We start from the raw sequence: 20,469 nt of genomic DNA on the forward strand, positions 1-20,469 counted from the left end.
TGTCCTTGAAACCCGACCCCCCTCGCCTCTCTCCCCCAACTCCCGGCTCTGGCTGTTTAAAAGCTGGAGAGGAAGTGAAAGCGTCAAGTACAGTAAGTGATACCCTCCGCCTCCGTGTATACATAACAAAAGCTCAGGAAACGTGCGGGTCCCTAGGATATCCGAGCCACCCCAACCTATCCCTGCTCCTCCCCACCTCCACCAGGGACTGGAAACACCTCGTCCCAGTGCACACGTGGGACAAATTTTATTTTAATACTTTACCTCACCTAGATCGCTCTGTAGTTCTCCCTTCCAACGCAACCACTCCTGAAGCAATTCCTCTGCTTCTCCCAGGTGCTTTCCCCATAGATTTTACTGTCCCATGAAAGATTTACTTGAGGGTGACGTTAAAAAAATAATGTTTTTGATGCGCCATAATGGTTATGGTGGGTGTTGAAAAATGGGAAGAGAACCTGGGCCAAAAACTTAGTGGGAACGAGGCTATAGTGTGAGGTGGGCTCCTTATCAGGTTCAAAGTAGAGGGGCTGGAGATCTTGAGGGAGGGGTGGTGGGAGACTAAGGAGGCACGGTCTTGGTGGATCGCACTTCAGAGTATATATCTGACCCGAACGAATGTGCTTTAGGAAATCAGCCCAATTAGTGGACCAAACACACCAGTAAGGAGAACTGGCGACTCGAAACACATGGCTTCGGTGTCCCCGGGCGCCTTAACAATAAGCAGCGGGTTAGGACGGCAGTCGATTTGCTCTGTGGCGTTTCCAGGCTGTGGTCACCGCGCCAGCCGGCGGAGCACGGGTATGGGCAGAGGGGCGCGGGAGATTCACGAGCAGGGGCAGCAAGCCTCCTGATTGACAGCCCGAAATCCGATCTTGTGAAAGAGACGCGGAGCCAATGGGAGGCAGCGATCCATCAGTTTGGATTGGAGGCCCCTGGAGGAGAAGTAGAGGAAAAACCACCGAATTGAGCTCTGTCAGAGGCGCTTTCGGCTTCCAAGGGGGAAGTGCTGGGCAATAATTAATGTTTTTATTAAAATTGGAGGGAATTTTTTGCAGCCGTTCGCCTAGCGTGGCCTTCAGGTGGGTCTTTCCAACAACTTTTTATGTCTCTCCAGATAATTGCATGGTTGTGGGTTGCAAAAACTATCCTTATGAAAGAGGTGTCTCCGTCTCTTTAGTCCCGTTAGGTGCAAAGCAAGTCTCGTTGATCGCCATTGCTAGTTTTGCACACGTTTGCGAATCAGAGCTGCCCGGGGTACACCGACCGCGCAGGGGAACATCGAGAGTGTAAATAAATACATCGCCTCTGGTTCGGATTTTTGCTACTGCCGAAAATATGTAAATTGTGAACTCTCTTGTCTCTCTTTGGATCCAGGTGAAGGAGGCGGTGTAGGGAGGGTTATTTTTGTGAATGGGACTGTCGGAGGGTAATTAGCTATGCAAATTCAAGAGCTTCATTCATGATTTTTTTTTTTTTTTGTAGCCTAAAAGCCATCTTGTTCCCCTCTAGGTTGATAGAAGTCCAGATCCCGAGGAAATCTCCAGCTAAATGCTCAAAATATAAAATACTGAGCTGAGATTTGCGAAGAGCAGCAGAATGGATGGATTTTATGACCAGCAAGTGCCTTACATGGTCACCAATGTGAGTGATCAGTTCGAAAGTTGCTGTTTATAAACTTGACTCCGACGGAGGGGGTGGGGTGGGGAGGAGGGAGAGAATGAGGAGGGAGGGGGCAAGGGGGCTGGGATTGCAGATACTTTATCTGCTTTGTTGCCACTGTAGGGCGACTCTGCTTCTAGAAGCCCAATCTTCAAAATGAGCTTACCTTTCAGTGATTTGGATAAGGCATAGTTTTGTTTTTAAGACTCCTTTTTCTGATTAAAGTGCTCAAGATGAGTGGAAGAGGAGATGGGGGGCAGCAGCAGCTGCTGCTCTCAAAGTTTTTGGCTGGGTTTGTCTGCCACATTGAAAAGAATGAAGTTGAGACAAATGCTGACACTTTTTGTTTATATGGGGTGTTTATTTTTTTCTTTTTTTTTTTTCATTGTCTCTCTTACATTTTTCATTTCACCACTCTGTTTTTGTTCTTTTTTTAGGGGTGTTTCAGGGAGAATAAAATTCACTGTGTTTTAATCTAGCGTTGATCCAGCCTAAAACGACTTTAAGTGTAATTGCTTAATGTTGTTTTGATGTTGAGATACCATGGATATATGACTGATAAGTAGTGTATTACCATCGGCACAGGGGAGCAACTCTCCCTGGCTGTTGAGTTCTCAGCATAAGCTTTCACTGTCAAATGAACACAGAAAATGATTATTGGAATTGATACGATGGACTTTTATTTTTCTATTTAGGGAGAAGATCCAGTAGACTTTTGTATGCATGTGTGTTTCTATGTGTGTGTGCCATGTGAGGTTTACATTCTTTTAAAGGATTTTATCTTTCCCTTTGTAGAATCAGCGTGGGAGAAATTGTAACGAGAAACCAACAAATGTCAGGAAAAGAAAATTCATTAACAGAGATCTGGCTCATGATTCAGAAGGTGAGGTTTGATTTTGGGCTGAATCCCCCCTCTTTACCTACACTTCCCACCCTCATAAAGAAGAGAAGCACTTCAGTCTTACCTTAAGAATAATACACTTTCAAATTACTGCATTTAACCAAGACTTTTATTTGGAGCAATTAACATGATGTGACAGTTTGCGTTGAGAGATATTTTATGGCTCTGTCACAAACTAATGCAAGAGGGAAATAAAAACAGTGACAACCTTCTCTTAATCATTCTTTTGTGTTTAAATACCTTTGTCCATATGGCATACAAGTAATCCCATACACTAAGGTCACAATTTTGAAATATCCAACACAGTGGGACAAATTAGGCAGCTGTGCGCACTGCTTAATTTCTCTTTTCTCCTGTGTTAGAAGTTGAGCAATGTAAGTGATTGTTTGATTTCCCATCCCCTTACACTAAAACCATATACTGTTATCAAACTTTTCACTGATGATTTTGATGACCACATGGTGAGGCCTTAAAATGTTCAATGAATCATAATCAAGGCCTAATTAGTAATTATAATACCTATTTGGGAAATTGGGTCACAGATTCTTTTTATGAACTGTTGGTAGGAGGTCAATATATTATAAATTATTCCAGCCCTATGCAGGCATTCATAATAAACTTATCATACTTAGATTTAATTACCAAAGTTCAGTTTGCCATTTAGATTAGGTATATTGGATTCTGAAACATCCTCAAATCTTCATATAAGTATAAATAAGTTACACATGCCTCTCCCTCCCTACTATGACAGAATACACAGATTTGGACTTGATAATAATCAGGTACCAGAGAATTATCTCTCTGACTTTTGTAAACCCATTCCTGTAGAAATTTTCTTCCAAAATCTTGTTTTTAAAAGTTGTCTTCCAAAATCTTGTATTTAAAAGTTGTCCCTTTTAGTTTTGAGGCGTTGAACTTCAAAACGTATAGTACTTTGAGAATTATACAATGTACTGTTACATGTTTTATATAAGATTCGGAAGATAGAAATAAAACGTTTTTCAGTCGTTCTCATTTTTCCCCTACTACTGTTTTAGCAAGAGTTGAATATATTTAAGAAAGGTTTCTGTGGATAGACATGCCTTTACCTCAGCCTTTTTGAGTTCTAGTGTATGCGTGTTGTTTGATGTCCCTAAGCTTATTTATTAAGCTAACTGTTAAAAAGGGGAAAAAAAAGATATTGAGAAGTGTTGCTTAATAGGCATCAAAATGGGCAGGATTATTGATATAATTAAGTTATAAATCCTGATTTCTTTTTATATTGACGCCCCTCCCCAAATTAAATTGATCTATAGTACTATTTAATGTAGGCTAAAGGTTTGCAAATCTTTTGTTTATGTCTTTGACTTGTTTTTTAGAACTCTTTCAAGATCTAAGTCAATTACAGGAAACATGGCTTGCAGAAGGTAAGGCAAAAAATTGCTTTCAAAGGAGGGGAAAAGCAACTCTAGAAGGGGAGGGAAAAAAAGTCCTGAACTTGCTGTCTTAATGTTCAGCCCAATTAATTGAGCTCTAAAAGAGCCACCTCATGTGTCATGCATACATTAGAGCCTCTGATGAGTTTGTCTTCGGGGAATCTGGGACTGCACTACCCAGTGTCATCACAAATTACCAGGAGAAATTGCTTCCAGCTCACAATCACATCTGCTTTTGGCAAGAACTAATGCACCAAGACTTCAAGTTCTAAGCCTCTGTTCAGATTTTAATTGCAATTGATCAGGTTTATATTATTGTACCTCGAGAGACCTCCTAGAGCCAGAACTCAGCTTGCTGTTTCCTTTAGAGCAGCGCATATCATTATTTGGTGTTCTGGCGGAGGACTTTTCTGATGGCAGAAATTAGTTTCTCTGGGTTCATCAGGACGGGATGCTTCAAGATTTAAGTGCAAGTGTCTTCTTTCCACCTTGTTCACAACACAGAACGTTAGGTGTGTATCCAATGCTAAGGAAATCCATGGCTTTAAAATAAATCTTGGGGGGATTGGAGGATTTTTAAAATGTTTTCTGTTTGTTACTATGATGTGATGTTTGTTGAAATTGACCTTTGCTATTATAACAATTTTATTAGGATTTATTTAATATAGCAAGGAGATATTTAAAGGCATTACTTTTATTTTTGATTGCCTTTTGATAAAATTTTGTGTTGCAGTCTATTGTATCTTTTTTTGTGAAACTTTATTTTATAGGAACAAGGAGCTATTGCGTCAGTACAGCTTTATACAACTTGAGAAATGTCTAATGTTGAGGGACTTTTGTTGGCGTCTATAATTTGAAATTTTTCTTTTGGATTTGGTACACTAAATGTGAAATAATAATTTTATCCTACGATGTGTTCTGTGGGAAATACAAAGAGAAAATTATAGATATTTAGGTATTGAGTATAGTTGTGTTATTTCTGTCTCTGCATTACATGGGAAACATGCAATTTTTGGAACAGATTTTTAAGATGGTTCAAAGAAGAGAGAGGGTCTCTTTAAATGGAACCCAAGCATTGCTGTTGCTACTTTGAGGCAGACTGCTGTGTTTTTTCTAGTGGTCTTGCTTGCAGTTGATCAAGTTGCTGTTAGCATGTAAAATAAGTTTCTTTGTTTTGCTGATATTCTAGTTCTTCCAAAGGGCTTCTGCAATCTTTAGAAAGCTTTTAAGTTAAATAGCTTTTCCAGTATCGCTTTGCAAGGGTGATTGTATTTGTATGTTAATGAAAGGTAAGTATTAATGAAAGTTTTAGTTACATTTAAAGGTCATTTTGCTTGTCACTGTAAATGAAACTTATTGCAATAGATTACTTATTATTGCAACATAAGCCATATATTCAAATGTAACTTTCTCAAGAAAAATCTGCACAGAGGCTCTTGCATGAATTTTATCTGTTAGTTTTGCAAAGTTAAATGTTGTGAGAACATTATGTTTATGAGGGAATTTATTCGCTTATCCAGAATACCTTCAGATATCTATTTTAATTGTTCTGGAAGGTTTGTTGGTTCTTAAGATGTTTAAGTCTCATTGATTCCAAGTCAGTGCACTTGCTGGCAGATTTTGAATGTGCACAGCAACTCTGTTCCTGGAATTAAAAAATGTGGAATCTGTGACAGACTCTTACCATTTTATAATCAGTTTCAGTGCAGTGTTTTACTTTTGACTTGTTTTGTTTCTTTGTCCCTCAGATAAGTGATTTGGTAATTTATCCAAGTTTATTTTAAAACCCTGCACTGAATATTCTTACCCATGATAATTAACTTACCTGTAAATCAGATCTGAAGATTTAGCTTTATGTAAAATAAACCTAGAAAATGATTGATGTATTTGAAAGAACATGGACTTTTACTTAGAAAAGAATTTATAAGCTTAAATAAGTTCAGGAATTAATCCTCGAAGTGTTTTATTGAATACCCAGGTGGGCTCCTATTTACAAACCATGAGTAAGATTGCATTTGAGGATAATTTAAACATTTGTTCAGAATACTTTACGTTAATTTATCCTGTCATGATATAAGCATAACAATTAATTTTATTTTTTAAAATCTAAGAGTAAGAAGAGAGGTGGGTTTTTAAAATTATCTGTTAATGAACTGCATTTATTTTTAGCAATTTTATGTAATTATGCTATTTGCATTAGCATGTTAACTTATCCCACATCTTGAACAATATTAGCTAAGAAGAGATCTCAAAATTATACTAGTTTATTTGTAGCTAGATCTGTTCATTTATGTTCTTCTGGTCATCCAGAAATTAAAACATTGCCAAGCTGGCAGACTATAAACTGTTTACATATTTCTTTTCATAATTCTTTATTGCCAAGGAAGGGACCATGGAATTTTAAGGCATCTTGACCCTTTTTAAAAAGACCATTGGCAATTAACCAAGTTTCTCCCATAAGAATCCCACTGGGAAGTTAAACAGGTCTAAAAATGTTACTAGGCAGGAGAGTCAAGGTACTTGTAATGTGTCATATGAATTTTTAAAAAATTATCGAAGTCCCTAAATACTTGGGAAATAATATATTGTTTCAGGTTTAATTTATTTTTTTCCTGTAAAAATTTTTATAAGGTAGACCCGAAGTGTAACATGGATTGGTCAGAGGTAAATTATTATGGATTATGAAATGTGTTTTATGTCCAAGGAAAAATTTGGATAGATAAGGTAGGACTTATTTGAGGGTGGAGTTGGAACCAGTATTTTCAATTCACTAAAGTCCTCTCCAAAAAATATGCTTCCATTCTTCCCCCAAATTTCTAAACAGGGATCAAAAATATGTTTTTGAAGAATATAACTTTATATTAGTATCAGTTTTGAAGTACTAACACTGCAATTTTAAGGTTTTTTAACATATACACCACAATTTTAAAAAATCACATCTTATTCTGAAGAAAATTGAAAAGGTAATGTTTTCAGTGACCAGAGTAGCAGTTAAAAAAGTGAAGAATGTGCTTATTTTAAATTTTGCCATAGCCACTTTATATTGTCATTTTACTGTGTACAATTCTTTATTTATTGATTCTTTGACTTTTGAATTAGATTGCCACTGACAGAAAGGCAATTCCAATTATTTGATCCCATGAAATAATGAGTTCAAATATCAATTCTATCAACATCCTGGTAACGTCCTGTTTTTTTAAGTGGTGCTTTAAGGAAGGGCGTCCTAGAAATTCATAGTTAAAATGGAACCTTTTGTGTGGGGGGGACAGAAATAGAAGGATGTAAAATTGAGTTAAAAGAGGATCACGTTCTTTTAAAGTTGCTTGTTAAAGTCTACCTTTAACACAACTTAAAGAAAAATAATACATTTCATATGTATCTAATATAAATACATAGCAACTTTTGAGTGTCATTTTTGATGTTGGTCTAGATGTCCTTGAGGTTTCTTTTCATCAGTAATATTAAGGAAAATTGTCGATAGTGATTCGCTGCCATCAGGGTAGAATGTTTTTCAATTGTGTGGTAAGTCAAGTTTCGTGATGCCAGGACACTTTAGTCAAAGTTGTGCCTCCAAGAATAACCTTTCTACACTAAAGATTATTATTACCTCATGCCCTCATGCCGATAAGCTTTTTTCCTTTTGTTTTATGTGACCTTCTATTAATAGTCAGGTTTGCTGAAAAGTAGAGATGTCATTCTATCTCATCAGTTCACTTTAGTGGCTGATACTAAATTTATAATCGAAATCATTTATTATGAATTTCATCAAATAATATGTGCTCTTGTTACTCAATATACATAATGCCACCCATAATACACAGTAGTCATAATGTACTCATTTTTATTTTTTAAAAACTAGACTTTCTTTTTGAAACGGAACATAAATTGGGTATGTACTCACGATTTTTTTAAAAATGTGAGGCAGTAAGGAGAAAAAGCTTTAAAAACTACATTATTTTGTGTGGTTTAAATAAAAAAGGAATTGAGAGTTAGGCATTAAATTACAGAAGTCCATACTATTTCTTAGAGTTGAGCAAGAGTCATTGTATGGGGGGAGGGGGGAGCTACTATCCATCTTTTTCTTGTACCAGGAAATACTCTAAACTATGAAACAAAGACTTCTTGTTTGGACTTCATTAAAGGATAGCAGGTAGAGTAGATGTATTCTGTTTCTCAACATTTATTGGAAGTATATAAATGCATTTTCATCTAGTGCAAATACTTCTATTTGCAAAATAGAAAAATTTGTTAAAAATAGAATTCGGATTTGATGTAGCCTAGATATCGGTTTTCCAGAGGGTCCTAATACATGTTAATGAAATATTGCTGAACTTTTCTAATTCAGTTACAGAAAATGTATAATTTCTTGAATTTCATAATATAACTTTATTTCCTTTGATCTGTGCACAACATTGTAATTAAAATAATAATAATGATAATAATAATAGAAGTCAGACCTCAGTAGCATTAGAGAAAATATATGGATAAGAACAACAGCTCTGAGCTACGCTTAAGTTTTCAAGCCTCTCTATAGGTTAGTTAGGAAATTGAAGTTGATTTGAGACTAAAGACAACTAAAACTTACTGTTTTCTTTCTTTTAGAGCATACAGAAAGAATGCCTTTATCAATACTAAAGATGTTTTTGTCATGGGGAAAATGCCCCCCCTTTTTTCATCTGTTTCAATGTATTTATACTTCTGCATTAATTAATGTTTATACATTGGTACAATCATTTTAATGTTAAAAGCGATGTGGTATAAAACCAGGCTTAGCGGCCTCATGATTATTTTCTTCCATGGCCTGAAGCTTCATTTTAGGATTAAACAAAATATGACTGTGTGAAGGTTGATTTTCTTGTTGCTTTACTTTTATTTAAAAGAAAATTTAAATTTCTTTAGAGAAACTTGTTTCTTAACCCTGTGAGAGTGAAATGCTACTAAGTTCAGCAATAAACTATTATAATCTTAAGATAAAAAGAGCATTTGAATAATAAGAAAAATAAGGTATTTCTTTAATGGTTTGGCTTTTTTTCCCCCTTCCTTCTTTCCTTCCTTCCTTCCATCCACCCATCCATCCACCCATCCATCCATCCGTCTATCTTTACCTCTTTTCTTTTTTCCTTCTTAGTTTTATACATTCAAGTTTCTGTGACAAATTACCCTATAAAGCAGGATGGGTTAAACATATGTAAATATATATATGGATTTAATTTTGTCATTTATTTAAACGTGTACCTTAATGGATTTGAGCTGTATTTGAGACAGAGCAATAAAACTGGTATGTTTATACTGCAAGTTCAAGTTGACTTGCTTTAGCTCTCTGGAAGGGTGTGACATGAAAAGATTGCGGTTGGGCCCCATGGCTCATGCTGGACTGTGTTTTTGTGAATGGAGGCGGAACTCCAGCTCTGCCTGCTTGTCTGGAGGAATTGCTGAGGAGATCAGCTGTCTCATTCACGGGCAGAAAGAATGACTCATACATCTTCCGCCTTGTTTGGCTCCAGGTCATTGTTACAGTGGATAGAACTGGTTTTAATTAAATATTAACCCCTTTTCAACTTGACATTTGTTTCAGTTGTAATTTTTCCACTTTTTCCCTAGCTTTAAAAGAAAACCTGACAGGCGCCTAGTTTGTAAGGAAAAGGGGGTTTTTACTTGTTTGCAGCCAAACTTGGAAAATATTTCAACACTCACCTTTCCTTAAGTAATGATTATTACTTTATTTGAAGGTTTAAAATAAGCACAAAAGACAGACAAACTCTGTTTAAAAATTGTCCACTCCCCACCCCAGCCCCGCCCAAGAAATGTTAGTTAAGAAAGTATATTAAAATTCAAAAATAAGGGTTAGTGATTCTGTGACATCAAGATTGTGATTAATATTTTCATGGGTTTCTTTCTCATAATATGTATTGCGATGTAGTAGAACTAGAGAGAGAGAGAGAGAGAGACAGAGAGAGAGAGAAGAAACAACTTTGGATAATAATGTAGGTAAATGGCTGAGAGTGCAAATACTTCCCTTATAAAGGCGAAGTCCTGAGACTTGATGGCAACTTGTCTATTAATGTGTGATGAACTGATAGAAGTGCTCCAGCTATTACCAGTAAAATCCACATGCTTCATCTTCTTGAAAGCCTTTTATTGGTCTTTTGGTATATACTTTCTCTTCTCCTTTCTTACTCTTTCCCCTTCCTCTTTAATTACAAAGTGTGGGGAAACATTTTCATTCCCCAAAGGTGATTATTCCAAGCATAGTTTATTATAGATAGCAGTGAAAAAACTAATTTATTTTTAGGTTGGCCTCTATTGTTAATTTTCCACTTTGGAGTTGGTATGGCTTGCCGCAAATTTTCAGGAAGCTGTAGTTTGCTACTTCACAGAATTCCCCGTGAATGGAGGAAAAAAAGGAAATGTACGATACGAGTGTGGCAATACTTTGTCATATTTTCCTTGCCCAGATCCAACTTGTGTTTTTCGTTAGCTGCTTTCCTTTGACTCTAACTTGGAGTTAGAGGTAGACTTCAGCTTTTGTCCATTTAAGTAGCATGCTGCTTCATTTGGTCTATTCAGTTTCTTAAGATTAGCTTCTGTGAAAATGTGAGTCATATGTTTTTTGTTAAAATTCTGGAATATGTTCAGGCATAAGTGTGAAGTATTTATTCAGTATGTTAAGGAGTTAGAACAGAAATAGCAGTTCTTATTCTTTTTACAAAATTGTTGGTATGTAGCTATTTTCTGTATTTGTGAGGTATAACTTCTGGTTTCTTCTCCTCCTGAAGTTTTCCCTCCCCATCTCCCATCTCCCAACATACGCTGCTTATCCATCAGCGATTTTTACGCCTTTCTTGCAGTGATATATATCATTGAATTGCAACTTTGTCTTCTGATAGTAAGAAAAAAAAAGTCTGGCCTTTGGGACAGTCATACCAGCATATTCTGTTACAAATACATTTTTGTTACTCACCCGCTATTTTTAGCTATTCCTGTAAAGGGATATTACGTTTTTATTAGATTCTTGTAAATGTTGGCTTTTTAAAAGCATAGTAATTGCTGTGGTTGATAATTTTGCATCTCAGTAGTTATCTGGGTTTAGCTGTTAATTTCAAAGGAAAACCAAAACCTGTGGATATGGTGGGAAAAATGTGTAGGATTTGATTCTGTCTGCCTGCTGTTATTTATTAAATAGATATTAAAAACACTTTGTAATTTTTTTGGTGAAAAGACTTATTTTAATGGTTACTCCTCCACTTATAATTTGTGAGTCTTTGAGAAAAATCAGGTTTACTGTACTGTCAAAAAAATGTTTATAGCTAAGAGAATGCTAATGTACAAATTTTAGCTGCGATTTTTATCCGTCTCCAATATAATTCATTAGAAGTAAAGATATTAAACTTGCATTGTAATGATTTGAGTAGTACTGCATGTGTGAATTGAAAAAAAGGGATGGGTGGTGGATGTTTGGAAAGAAGAATATAAGTAATGTTTCTTGAGTATCTGATATTGTGTCTGGCGTTGTGTTTAGACTATTCCATTTAATCCTCATGAAAAACCTATATTATCACTATTAAACTGATGAGTAAAATGGAGTTCAAAGAGGTTAAATAATGTTACACAGTGTACACAGCGTAACATAGAACAATGATTTGAAGGTTGTTGGTCTTTAGTTAACCTTGGTATCAGATATTAGTGGAATCGGAAGAAAAAAATACCTCTTCCTCCAGTACAGGCTGATCAAATAGGTATCAGTTCTAATTTGGAAAAAAGCACTTAATTTGTTTGGTTTTCTTAAGTGGCAGAGGATGGAATTTGTCTTCAATAAACTTAAGTATTGGTGTACAGAAGAAAGTTGTTAGAAAATAATTGAATGTCAAACTGCATATGTCTTGGTAATAGGCAAGATTATCGTTTGTTCCGCTCTTAATAATATAACATAAATTTTATTCAACCAAATATTTGTTTTTTTAAATCCTATTAAATAAGCTGACACAACAGACATTTTAATTCTATGTATGTTCCTTTTTTATACAGAATTTTTTAAATGTAGAATTACTTTTTATATGAATTTTTTTTCTTAATTACCAACACAAAACTTTTTCAACAAAGACTGATTATGTTAATAAGAATTCCCCATACAGAATAAGCACTTTAAAAAAAATTAATTGACATCTGTTTTAGTATGACTTGATTGGATAAAAAGTTTCACTCTTAGATAATACTAGTAAAGTAATACTAACTAATCAGGTTATAGCTAAAGTTAATGAGGATTATAACTCATTATAAACCCAGCTTTTATATAGCTTGTATGTCGGTAAGTGTGCATATTTGCGTGTGCAGATGAAAACTCATTTTTTTAATATGTCAATTTGGAATAGGTTATTTTGACATCTAAATTAACTGTGATGAAAATATTCTAGAAGTGAAAAATGTACTTGTGTTTTGATTGCCGAATACATTAAGTTCTTGCTCTTCAGAATTTTTTTCCTTTACTAAAAATAGGGTAGTCATTTGACATTAGGACTGATGAAATAGTGATATTTTTTTGTTAGTACTAAATAGTCACCTGGAAAATATTTTGCATGAAAAGATGGAGTTTGTTTTTATTATTTATTATTTTTATTATTGTGACCATAATCATTGAGATATAATATTTTATTATATATGACCAAAATCAATGATAATCTTTTCATGTAAAAAACTTTGTCACATATTTTGGCCAAATTTAGGGCAAACATTTTTAATTATGGTAGTCTAATTGGCAGTAGACCGAACATATCAAAAGCAGATATTTCTAAAAAGCAGAGGGATATGTGTAGTAATTACACACCATTTGGAAGAATTGTGTGGTTAATTTAAATGGGCCGCTTAAGCACAGGCAGTAGGTGAATTGAAATACTTCTTACTCCATTCTTGCAAAAACAAAAAACAAAAAATACCCCACTGCATCTAATGGAATTCCTGTAGCTTCTTTTATTTTGCATGTTTCTTTTATTTCCACGTGGCAGGTGAAATTCAGAGGGACTACAACTTCCACCATTTTATTTCTGACATACGTGTTTTCTGGGTGACATTGATGATGGCTTCTATTTCTCCTCCCAAATATTGCTGTCAATGCCATTTTAAATATGAGCTCATTGGCAAATAATCATAGGTTTGGTCTCAGTCTAAAAAGCTCTTCCATGAGAGATCTTACTTGACATTCTTTATGGCAGTTTCTCTCTTAATTTTGGCAGTTTCTCTCTTAATTTTGTTTTCATTTTTTTTTTCTCAGCTCAGGTACCTGACAATGATGAGCAGTTTGTGCCGGACTATCAGGCTGAAAGTTGTAAGTATACTATGACTCATCTCTTGAACTTTTCTTTGTCTTTGTTTCCTGTTTTTATCCTTTCTCTTTGGTTGGTCTCCACTTCCAGTGTCTTTTCTTGCATTGTGTCCATGCCTTTTTAGCATACAGTCATGAGGTGATTGTATTTGTCAGGTTGTGACCTCAGTAGAACCCCTGTAGGATCTGAAAAGAGCTTAGGAAAACTGATTGGATTAAAAGAGGGTCCTGTTCTCTATTTCGTTAATATCCTTGGAGAAGAAACAGGGTGTGATCCATGAACATGCAAGTGTTTACTTCCAGCTTTTCAGTATGTCCAGCAGGAAAAGTGTGTGTGCTGATGGGAGACGGTCAGTAGTTCAAATCCTCATGAGATTTATTGTATAACATAAAAATCTTAGACCACACATCCTCTGGCTTATTGTTTTATTTTACACTCATGAACTTTCACCTGCTTGGATTTAATTTTTAGCCTCATTATCTGCTTCCCGGTTGCAGTCACACAAATGCAAGTAGCCATTGGCTTCTCTTAGGATCCCTTCTGTGTTTCTTTCCCTGAGCCTTGCTCCAGGGCTTGTCATAGCACGGGAGAGGAGTGATTCAGGGGTTCTCCCCTCCTCTAATCAAAGAATGAGCATTTTGCCTGTATCAACATGGTTGCCTCGGGGTTTGCTTCCGATATTTATGGTTTGCCTCTATCAGCAAACTGCAGCTATTGACCTGAGGTGTGAATAGTAAAGATAAGGGTATAAATGCCATCCTGATTATAAAACTGACGTAATACATTTTTGTTCTTTTAGCACCAATTAAAGCTCTAACTTGTTTCATTTTTCCAGGCCATTGACGGTTTCACAGGAGGCAGTAGCAACAGCAACAACAGATGCTTAATACCTTACAACTTATCAAACCCATATTTTCACACCTAATATCATAAATCTAACACAAATACCTACGTTACTTTGAGTAACAGATGTTCGTGTGCAATGTTTTCAGCTTTTATGTTTGCTATCTTACATTTCCCAGGTGTCAAGGGTTGTAAGAGGTTTCTTCCAGATTCTCTCCCGTGTTACATATTTTAGTCCGGCGTCATTACAATTTTTTTTCATTTGTGGTAAAATATATATTACAGAAATTTTATCATTTGAATCATTTTCAAGTGTGCAGTTCAATGGCAGTCACGTTGTTGTGCAAACATCAACACCATCCATTTCCAGAACTTTCTTATCATCCCTACTGAAAGTCTGTACTTACTAAAAACTAACTCCCCACTTACCCTGCCCCCAGCACCTGGTAACTGCTGTTGTATCAGCTTGATTTTTGATCTGAGAAGAGAATTTTCTGTACTGTTTGATATATTTATTAGACATAGGACTTCAAGAAACCTGTTCAGCTAAGGTTTAGACCTTAATTAGAGACTCTTAGAAATTCCCGGAAGGATGATGGCTAAGGATGACAGCTAGGCAAGGTCTCCCTTTCTTCGGTGAAGTGTGGGAAGAGAATGGTCACATTTCCACATGTCCCTTCCTGTGAGGCACTGGAGTTCTTTCTAAAAACTAAACCTGTCATCTGAGTGGGAGAGTTAGTCTCACGGAGTCATTTTATATCTGAAGAAATTGGTAATGATTTTAATACTCTACCATGACTAAAGGTAATTTTTTATTCCTTTTCTCATTTGCCGTCTTTTTGTTTTTTCGTATTCTTGATTAATTCGTCTCCTTGAACTCACTTCTCTAGGTTCACAGCATATGATTTTCTCTTTCTTTCTTTATTCCTTTGATTACTCCTTCTCAAGTCACTCATCTACTTTCTCTGTCTTTCCCAGGCTTCTGTCCCCAGACCTTTCCTCTTCTTTTTCTTATGCCGTGCCAGCACAGTCCCACGGAACTTTCTGCGATGATGGGAATAATCTATGTCTGTACCGTTCAGTATAGGAGCCACTAACCACATTCCTCATTGAGCACTTGAACTGTGGCTAATGGGACTGAAGAAATTAATTTTTAATTAATTTATTTTTTATGACTTTAAATGTATGTGAACACATGTGGCTATCAGCTACTGTGGTCAGCATGCTTCTGTTGAGCTATGTCTCCTACGTCGTTTTCTCTAGTGCGGGTCTCCAGTCTGTCCCCGTCTACTGAACGTCTGGTGCCCCTGATCCACCACTGAGGTCCTGGTGCAAATTAGAAAAACGCAGCACCTCTGCACTCACCCCCTCCGCCCTCAGCTGAGCATCAGCATAAAACACCATTTACATAGCACCCCCAGTTTTCAATGTGATTCTCCACTGACAGTACACTCTCAGTAAGGCCAATGGTGAAATCTTTACTTTTTTTCTGCCCAGCATCTCTCTTCAACTTCTGTTGCCCTTCTAAGTTGATGGCATCACCAATCCAAGCTGAAAACCTTTACCTTCAGTCCGTCCCAGTTCTTTACCATTAACCTCCCTTTGCTTACCAAGTTGTTAATTCTGCGTCTCAAAAGTATCGTAATTTCATGGCTTCGACTCCATTTCTAATACTTCACTGCCTTAGTTCACACCCACTTTCTGCCTCCACGGAACTTGTGAATCAGCCTTTCTGTTGGTGTTCTTGCCTTTGGGTTTCCCTCCTTCCAGTCTGCTCTCTGCAATGATATTAACACACAGCCATGTGACCTTGTTAATTTTCTCTTTAAACTTCTTTCAGGACAAAGTCCTAATTCTTTAGCTGTACAGAACATTGTTCTATAACCTGGGCCTTGGCTATCTTTTCAGTTTTAACTCTTGCTATCCCAGCACCCTGTGTCTCTCCATTCTCTAAACTTGAGCCTTTCTAATTTTTCAGTCCCCCAAACAGAGTGAGCTCTCTTATGCCTCTTTACCTTTGCACGTGTTCATTTTGCTTTAAAATTTTTTAAAATTTTGCTTTGCAGTCTGGTGTACCTCCAACTCCAGACTCAGCTGCGAGTTCACCGCGCTGAGGTCTTTCTTGACCTTTCTTTGCATCCTTACCCTGCAGAGTTAGACTCTATAACATCTTGTATCTTCTGTTTATTATAATATTGTAGATACATGTCAGTAAGACGGTGAACTTCTTGAGGATTAGGAGCATGTCATAGTCAGTATGCCTGGCATGTTTCAGAAGCACAATAAGTAAAATTGTTGTCATAACCACGATCAGCTTCTTAGTGCTGATTTTCTCCTAAGTATTTTCAAAGTCCTAATTCCCTTCTTAAGGTAGAAACATCTGATCATGCCTTAAAGCATTATATATAGTGTCCTTCTGGAAAAACGTGCTAAAACCATGAATGTTTAGCCAAGCACTTTCAGAATGCTGAAATTTTATTTTACTTCAATGAGTGAGTATTTACAGTTTAACAAATATGGCTCTAGGACTTGTGAATAAAACACCTAATTATAAAGGGAAACCTATAAACACACGTAAAAATAAATCTGAAATAGTCTAATAAGAAGAAAGTGGAGATATGATTTAAGTTTCACTGACTTAAAGGACTATTGTTCGGATGATGGTGACCAGCTAATTTCAGTCTTCACTGAGGATGGAGAAAGAGGGAAATAATTTAAATAGAGGAATAGGGCATATGGATTAGATTCTAAAGAGCATTTCTGGATGGAGAAGGTTATCAAATATTGGAATTGAAAGGCCATCTTGTCTCCTAAATGCCCTTTGCAAATGTTTGATACTTGTCTGTCTGGAAAAGCTTAGTGGGGCAGAGGGATCCTATCTCTAGGAACAGAAGGAAACTCCATCCCCTCTGTGTGGCCCGTCTATAACTTCTATGGGGCTATTTTTTTCTGATGGGAATAATCAGATTTCCTTACATACCTCAATCGAATAAAATGCTTCTGTTTTTGCTTTTATTGCTTTAGCCCTTTGGTAAATGTAGGTTAGGAGAATGAATGGCAAGTTTCTGCCCAGCACTGTATTACAGAACATACATTCGAGTGTAACGTGTATAAACATACGTAGAAGAGTAGTGAACAGAGCATTCAAAAAATCTGAAAAATGAAATTAAACCATAACACTGGGGTATTGCCTAAAAATTTTCCTGAGCATCTCTTATTATTTATAAAGTTTTTCTGTTGGAAACCTGGAATCTTAATGATGTCATGCTATAGTTTGGTAACCTTTGAAGGATGCTGACGTTTGAAGCATGTATAGACATTAAAAACAAATGAAAACAAACAAAAACATCATACAAGCCCATCCTAGGAATTGAATGGAGGTTAAGAAAAACAATTGTGTGGCTCAAACATACTGTTTCTTAGAAATGAATCTTTTCAGAATTCAGACACTGTGGAAAAAGATAGAATAACTTTAGGATATGCTTTAGTCCAGAGGAAGTAGAATTATATCTCTTCAGAAAAGAGAATTAAAAGAGTATTTAGAAAAATAGATGAGCCTTATCTTTCCAAAGTAGATACAAATTTGTGTATAGACTGAATTTTTGTAAATCATGTGTTTTAAATTCAGTACATCAATAATCTTATATTTTAAGTCATATACTTTTTATTTAGTTATATCACTAGTCTTAAAGTCTACCACCCCTCATTTTCTTCATTTACAAAGTTGTGTGTTACTGTTTTTCTAACTTGTTCGATTCCATTTGATTACATTAGTTCCTTTCCATGTTTCCTCTACAGTGATTCACATGATAGATGATATTCACATTTACATTTTATGTTCTCCCAGAACATTCCCAGGGGTTTAGCCAGGGTTATGCAAAATTCCCAGTAGGATAGATCCTTGTAACTCTACACCTTTCTTTCACACCCGAGAAAGAACACTGGAATGCAAATCAATTAGAATGATGTCATTAAAGGAATAATAACCTTGACTCTTCTCTGATATATTTATGAAAGTAAATATAAAAAGTTTGCAAATTTCTCTACTTTAACTGAAGTTTGTAACATAATACCAGTGACCCATTCTGAAAATAATCAAGACAAACCAGTGTGTGCGGACTCAACTGTTTAAAGCCATTATTACACGCGTGATACGTTGTCTATGTAAATGAAAGTCCTAGCTGCACTTCATCTTCGTAGGAATTAAAAAAAAAAAAAATAGCACTTGGGGTGCTTTTTGCAGTGAAGTGGAGGAAAAAAATACCTTAACAGATTCATGTTACAAATCTGCTTCTGAAAAAAGCTGAAGTTAGGTCTATGCAGACCCTGACTGAATAATTCCTTTTATATTAACATGCGTTTGTCCTGGGTTGGAAAGTTCCACTTAGTGTTTCTTAATTTTCTTCCTTTCTACTAAGCTACCTTCCTGCATTCTGTTCCTTTCTACACAGACAGTGAGTACTTTATAAAATTGACTTTTTGTTACTAATTTTGAAACCTTTACTTACCTGATTCATGTTTTGGATGTGACTAGTCAGGAAGATTTTGTCTTTTATTTCTCTAACTGCTTTTACCAGAAGGTGAGCACACATTCACAGAGGAATTCCGTTTCTGAGATTTGAGGAAATGAGTTTGTTACTGTGTTTTGTCTTCTTTTTAAACATTTTTGGAGGTAAATTTAAGCATGTCACCATCATCAGACTTAAACTATCCATTTCAAGGTTGAAGTGTCTTCTGCCTTTCTCACCTGCGATCATACATATGTGTACGATCTCAGCCATTGCCAGCCCTTGAAGGTTGATTTTTGTTGTGGTTTTTGTTGTTTTTGGTCTGTTTGTTGCTTTGGGTTTTTTTAATTGTTTTTTTTTTTTTTTACAGTTTAAATATTTTATCAAAGCAATATATTGATAGAGTAGGAAAACACAAGTAAGATCATTCCCCATTTTTCACAGTTCTCTTCTCTAGAGGCAACCATTTTTTTTTCCTTTGTAGTTGGCTCACATACTAAATAATGTAATTGTACTGCAACTTATTGATTTATCAGTTTTAGGGTTTTTTTGTTTGTCCTGTTCAGATAGATAATCATTTTGGGTAGGTTTAAATTATTTTCCTGAAAGTCATCAGCTATGTAATTTTACATGAGTCCAGTAACCTTATTCACACTTGAGTGTGAATATGAATTATTTGGGAAGTTTATTCAAATGCAGCTTTATGGTCCCTGTCTGTGAGAGTTTGACCGTTTAGGTCTGGAATTGGGCCCTGTAATTTCTAACGAGCTGTTAGGTGATTCTGATGCAGGCCTTCCAAGGAGCACAACGTTAGAAATTTTACTATCCTGTTATTTACTTATTTGTAGAATAAAGATAGCAGCATCAATTTTTTGCAATTAAGTTGTAAGATGGACTTGGCTATTCATACACAATTCATTATGTAATAGATACAGTTTCTGAAGATGTTATTAAGTAATATATTGTCATCTAATTGAAATATACTAGGGAATTAAATCTATATAAAAATGATACTGTTGAAGTGGTTTCTTCATTTTTATCATTTTTACTTGAGTTACTTGTGTTTTCCAATTGCAAAGACTATTTTCTACTTATTTTCTCTTACCTTTAGCTATAAGAAAGTCATGGCTGATTGTAGATCCCTGTCATCCTTCAATCAATTCTACTTTAGAAGGCTACCTAGTAAATTGTGAATTTTCCCAATCTGGTTAGAGAGAACCAAGCATTGGGGGCCCCATCCTTTTCCAAGTACATTCATTAGGGATTCTTGTTATTAGATAGTTTACTCTTCCATTGGTAGTGCACATCTGCCCTATCTATGCCAGTTTTGAGTCCAGCAGCCACATTTTCAGCAAAAAAAATTTAATTTGGTGCTTGATTGTTTCACAAGGAACGTATTTTTCAAACTAAAATAGAAACCCAGTGAAAAATGAGCTGCATCTTGCAATAATTTTCTTTTTAGATAACCTCCCAGGAATCCACGAAGTTTTAGAGAAGAAAGAAAATCTAAATAATACACCTTGGGCCTGTTTCTTAATCTTTATTTACTTATCCGTAAAATGACAAAGAAATAATCTCTCGGACCCAGGCCACATTGTGATTGTGACTCTTTTTCCACGCTCAAGGGAAAAAAGGAAGGGTAACATCTAAATATGGTAAATGCTTGCTTGAATTTGAAAGTGGACTTTAGAAAAAACATAATGGGGAAGTGTATAAATAGAAATTACAATAAATTACTATGTACTTATAAGTAAACAGTTGGATCAATTTTATTAAGATCTGCTCTAGGAGAGAGATCCCTTTCACAAATTTTGGTTCTACCGGTT

The 20,469-nt window shown here is 35.8% G+C and overlaps 1 protein-coding gene across 2 annotated transcripts in view; it reads left to right on the plus strand.

Annotated features, from left to right (window-relative positions):
- Positions 1-1,010: 1,010 nt before the first annotated feature.
- Positions 1,011-20,469, plus strand: part of ETV1 (ETS variant transcription factor 1) — a 90,748-nt gene continuing 71,289 nt past the window's right edge. Inside the window, exons 1-5 of one of the 2 annotated variants that reach the window (XM_024767076.1) lie at positions 1,011-1,079; positions 1,510-1,641; positions 2,455-2,542; positions 3,919-3,966; positions 13,241-13,294. In XM_024767076.1, the coding sequence (XP_024622844.1) occupies positions 1,597-1,641; positions 2,455-2,542; positions 3,919-3,966; positions 13,241-13,294 (235 nt within the window). In that variant the 5' untranslated portion in view covers positions 1,011-1,079; positions 1,510-1,596. Of the gene's footprint in view, positions 1,080-1,318; positions 1,375-1,482; positions 1,642-2,454; positions 2,543-3,918; positions 3,967-13,240; positions 13,295-20,469 lie in introns of those variants that run through there. The other variant, XM_024767077.1, reaches the window with a different exon arrangement.

The sequence above is a fragment of the Neophocaena asiaeorientalis genome, unplaced genomic scaffold (assembly GCF_003031525.2).
Source record: "Neophocaena asiaeorientalis asiaeorientalis breed wild unplaced genomic scaffold, Neophocaena_asiaeorientalis_V1.1 scaffold70, whole genome shotgun sequence".
Classification (NCBI taxonomy): Eukaryota; Metazoa; Chordata; class Mammalia; order Artiodactyla; family Phocoenidae; genus Neophocaena; species Neophocaena asiaeorientalis.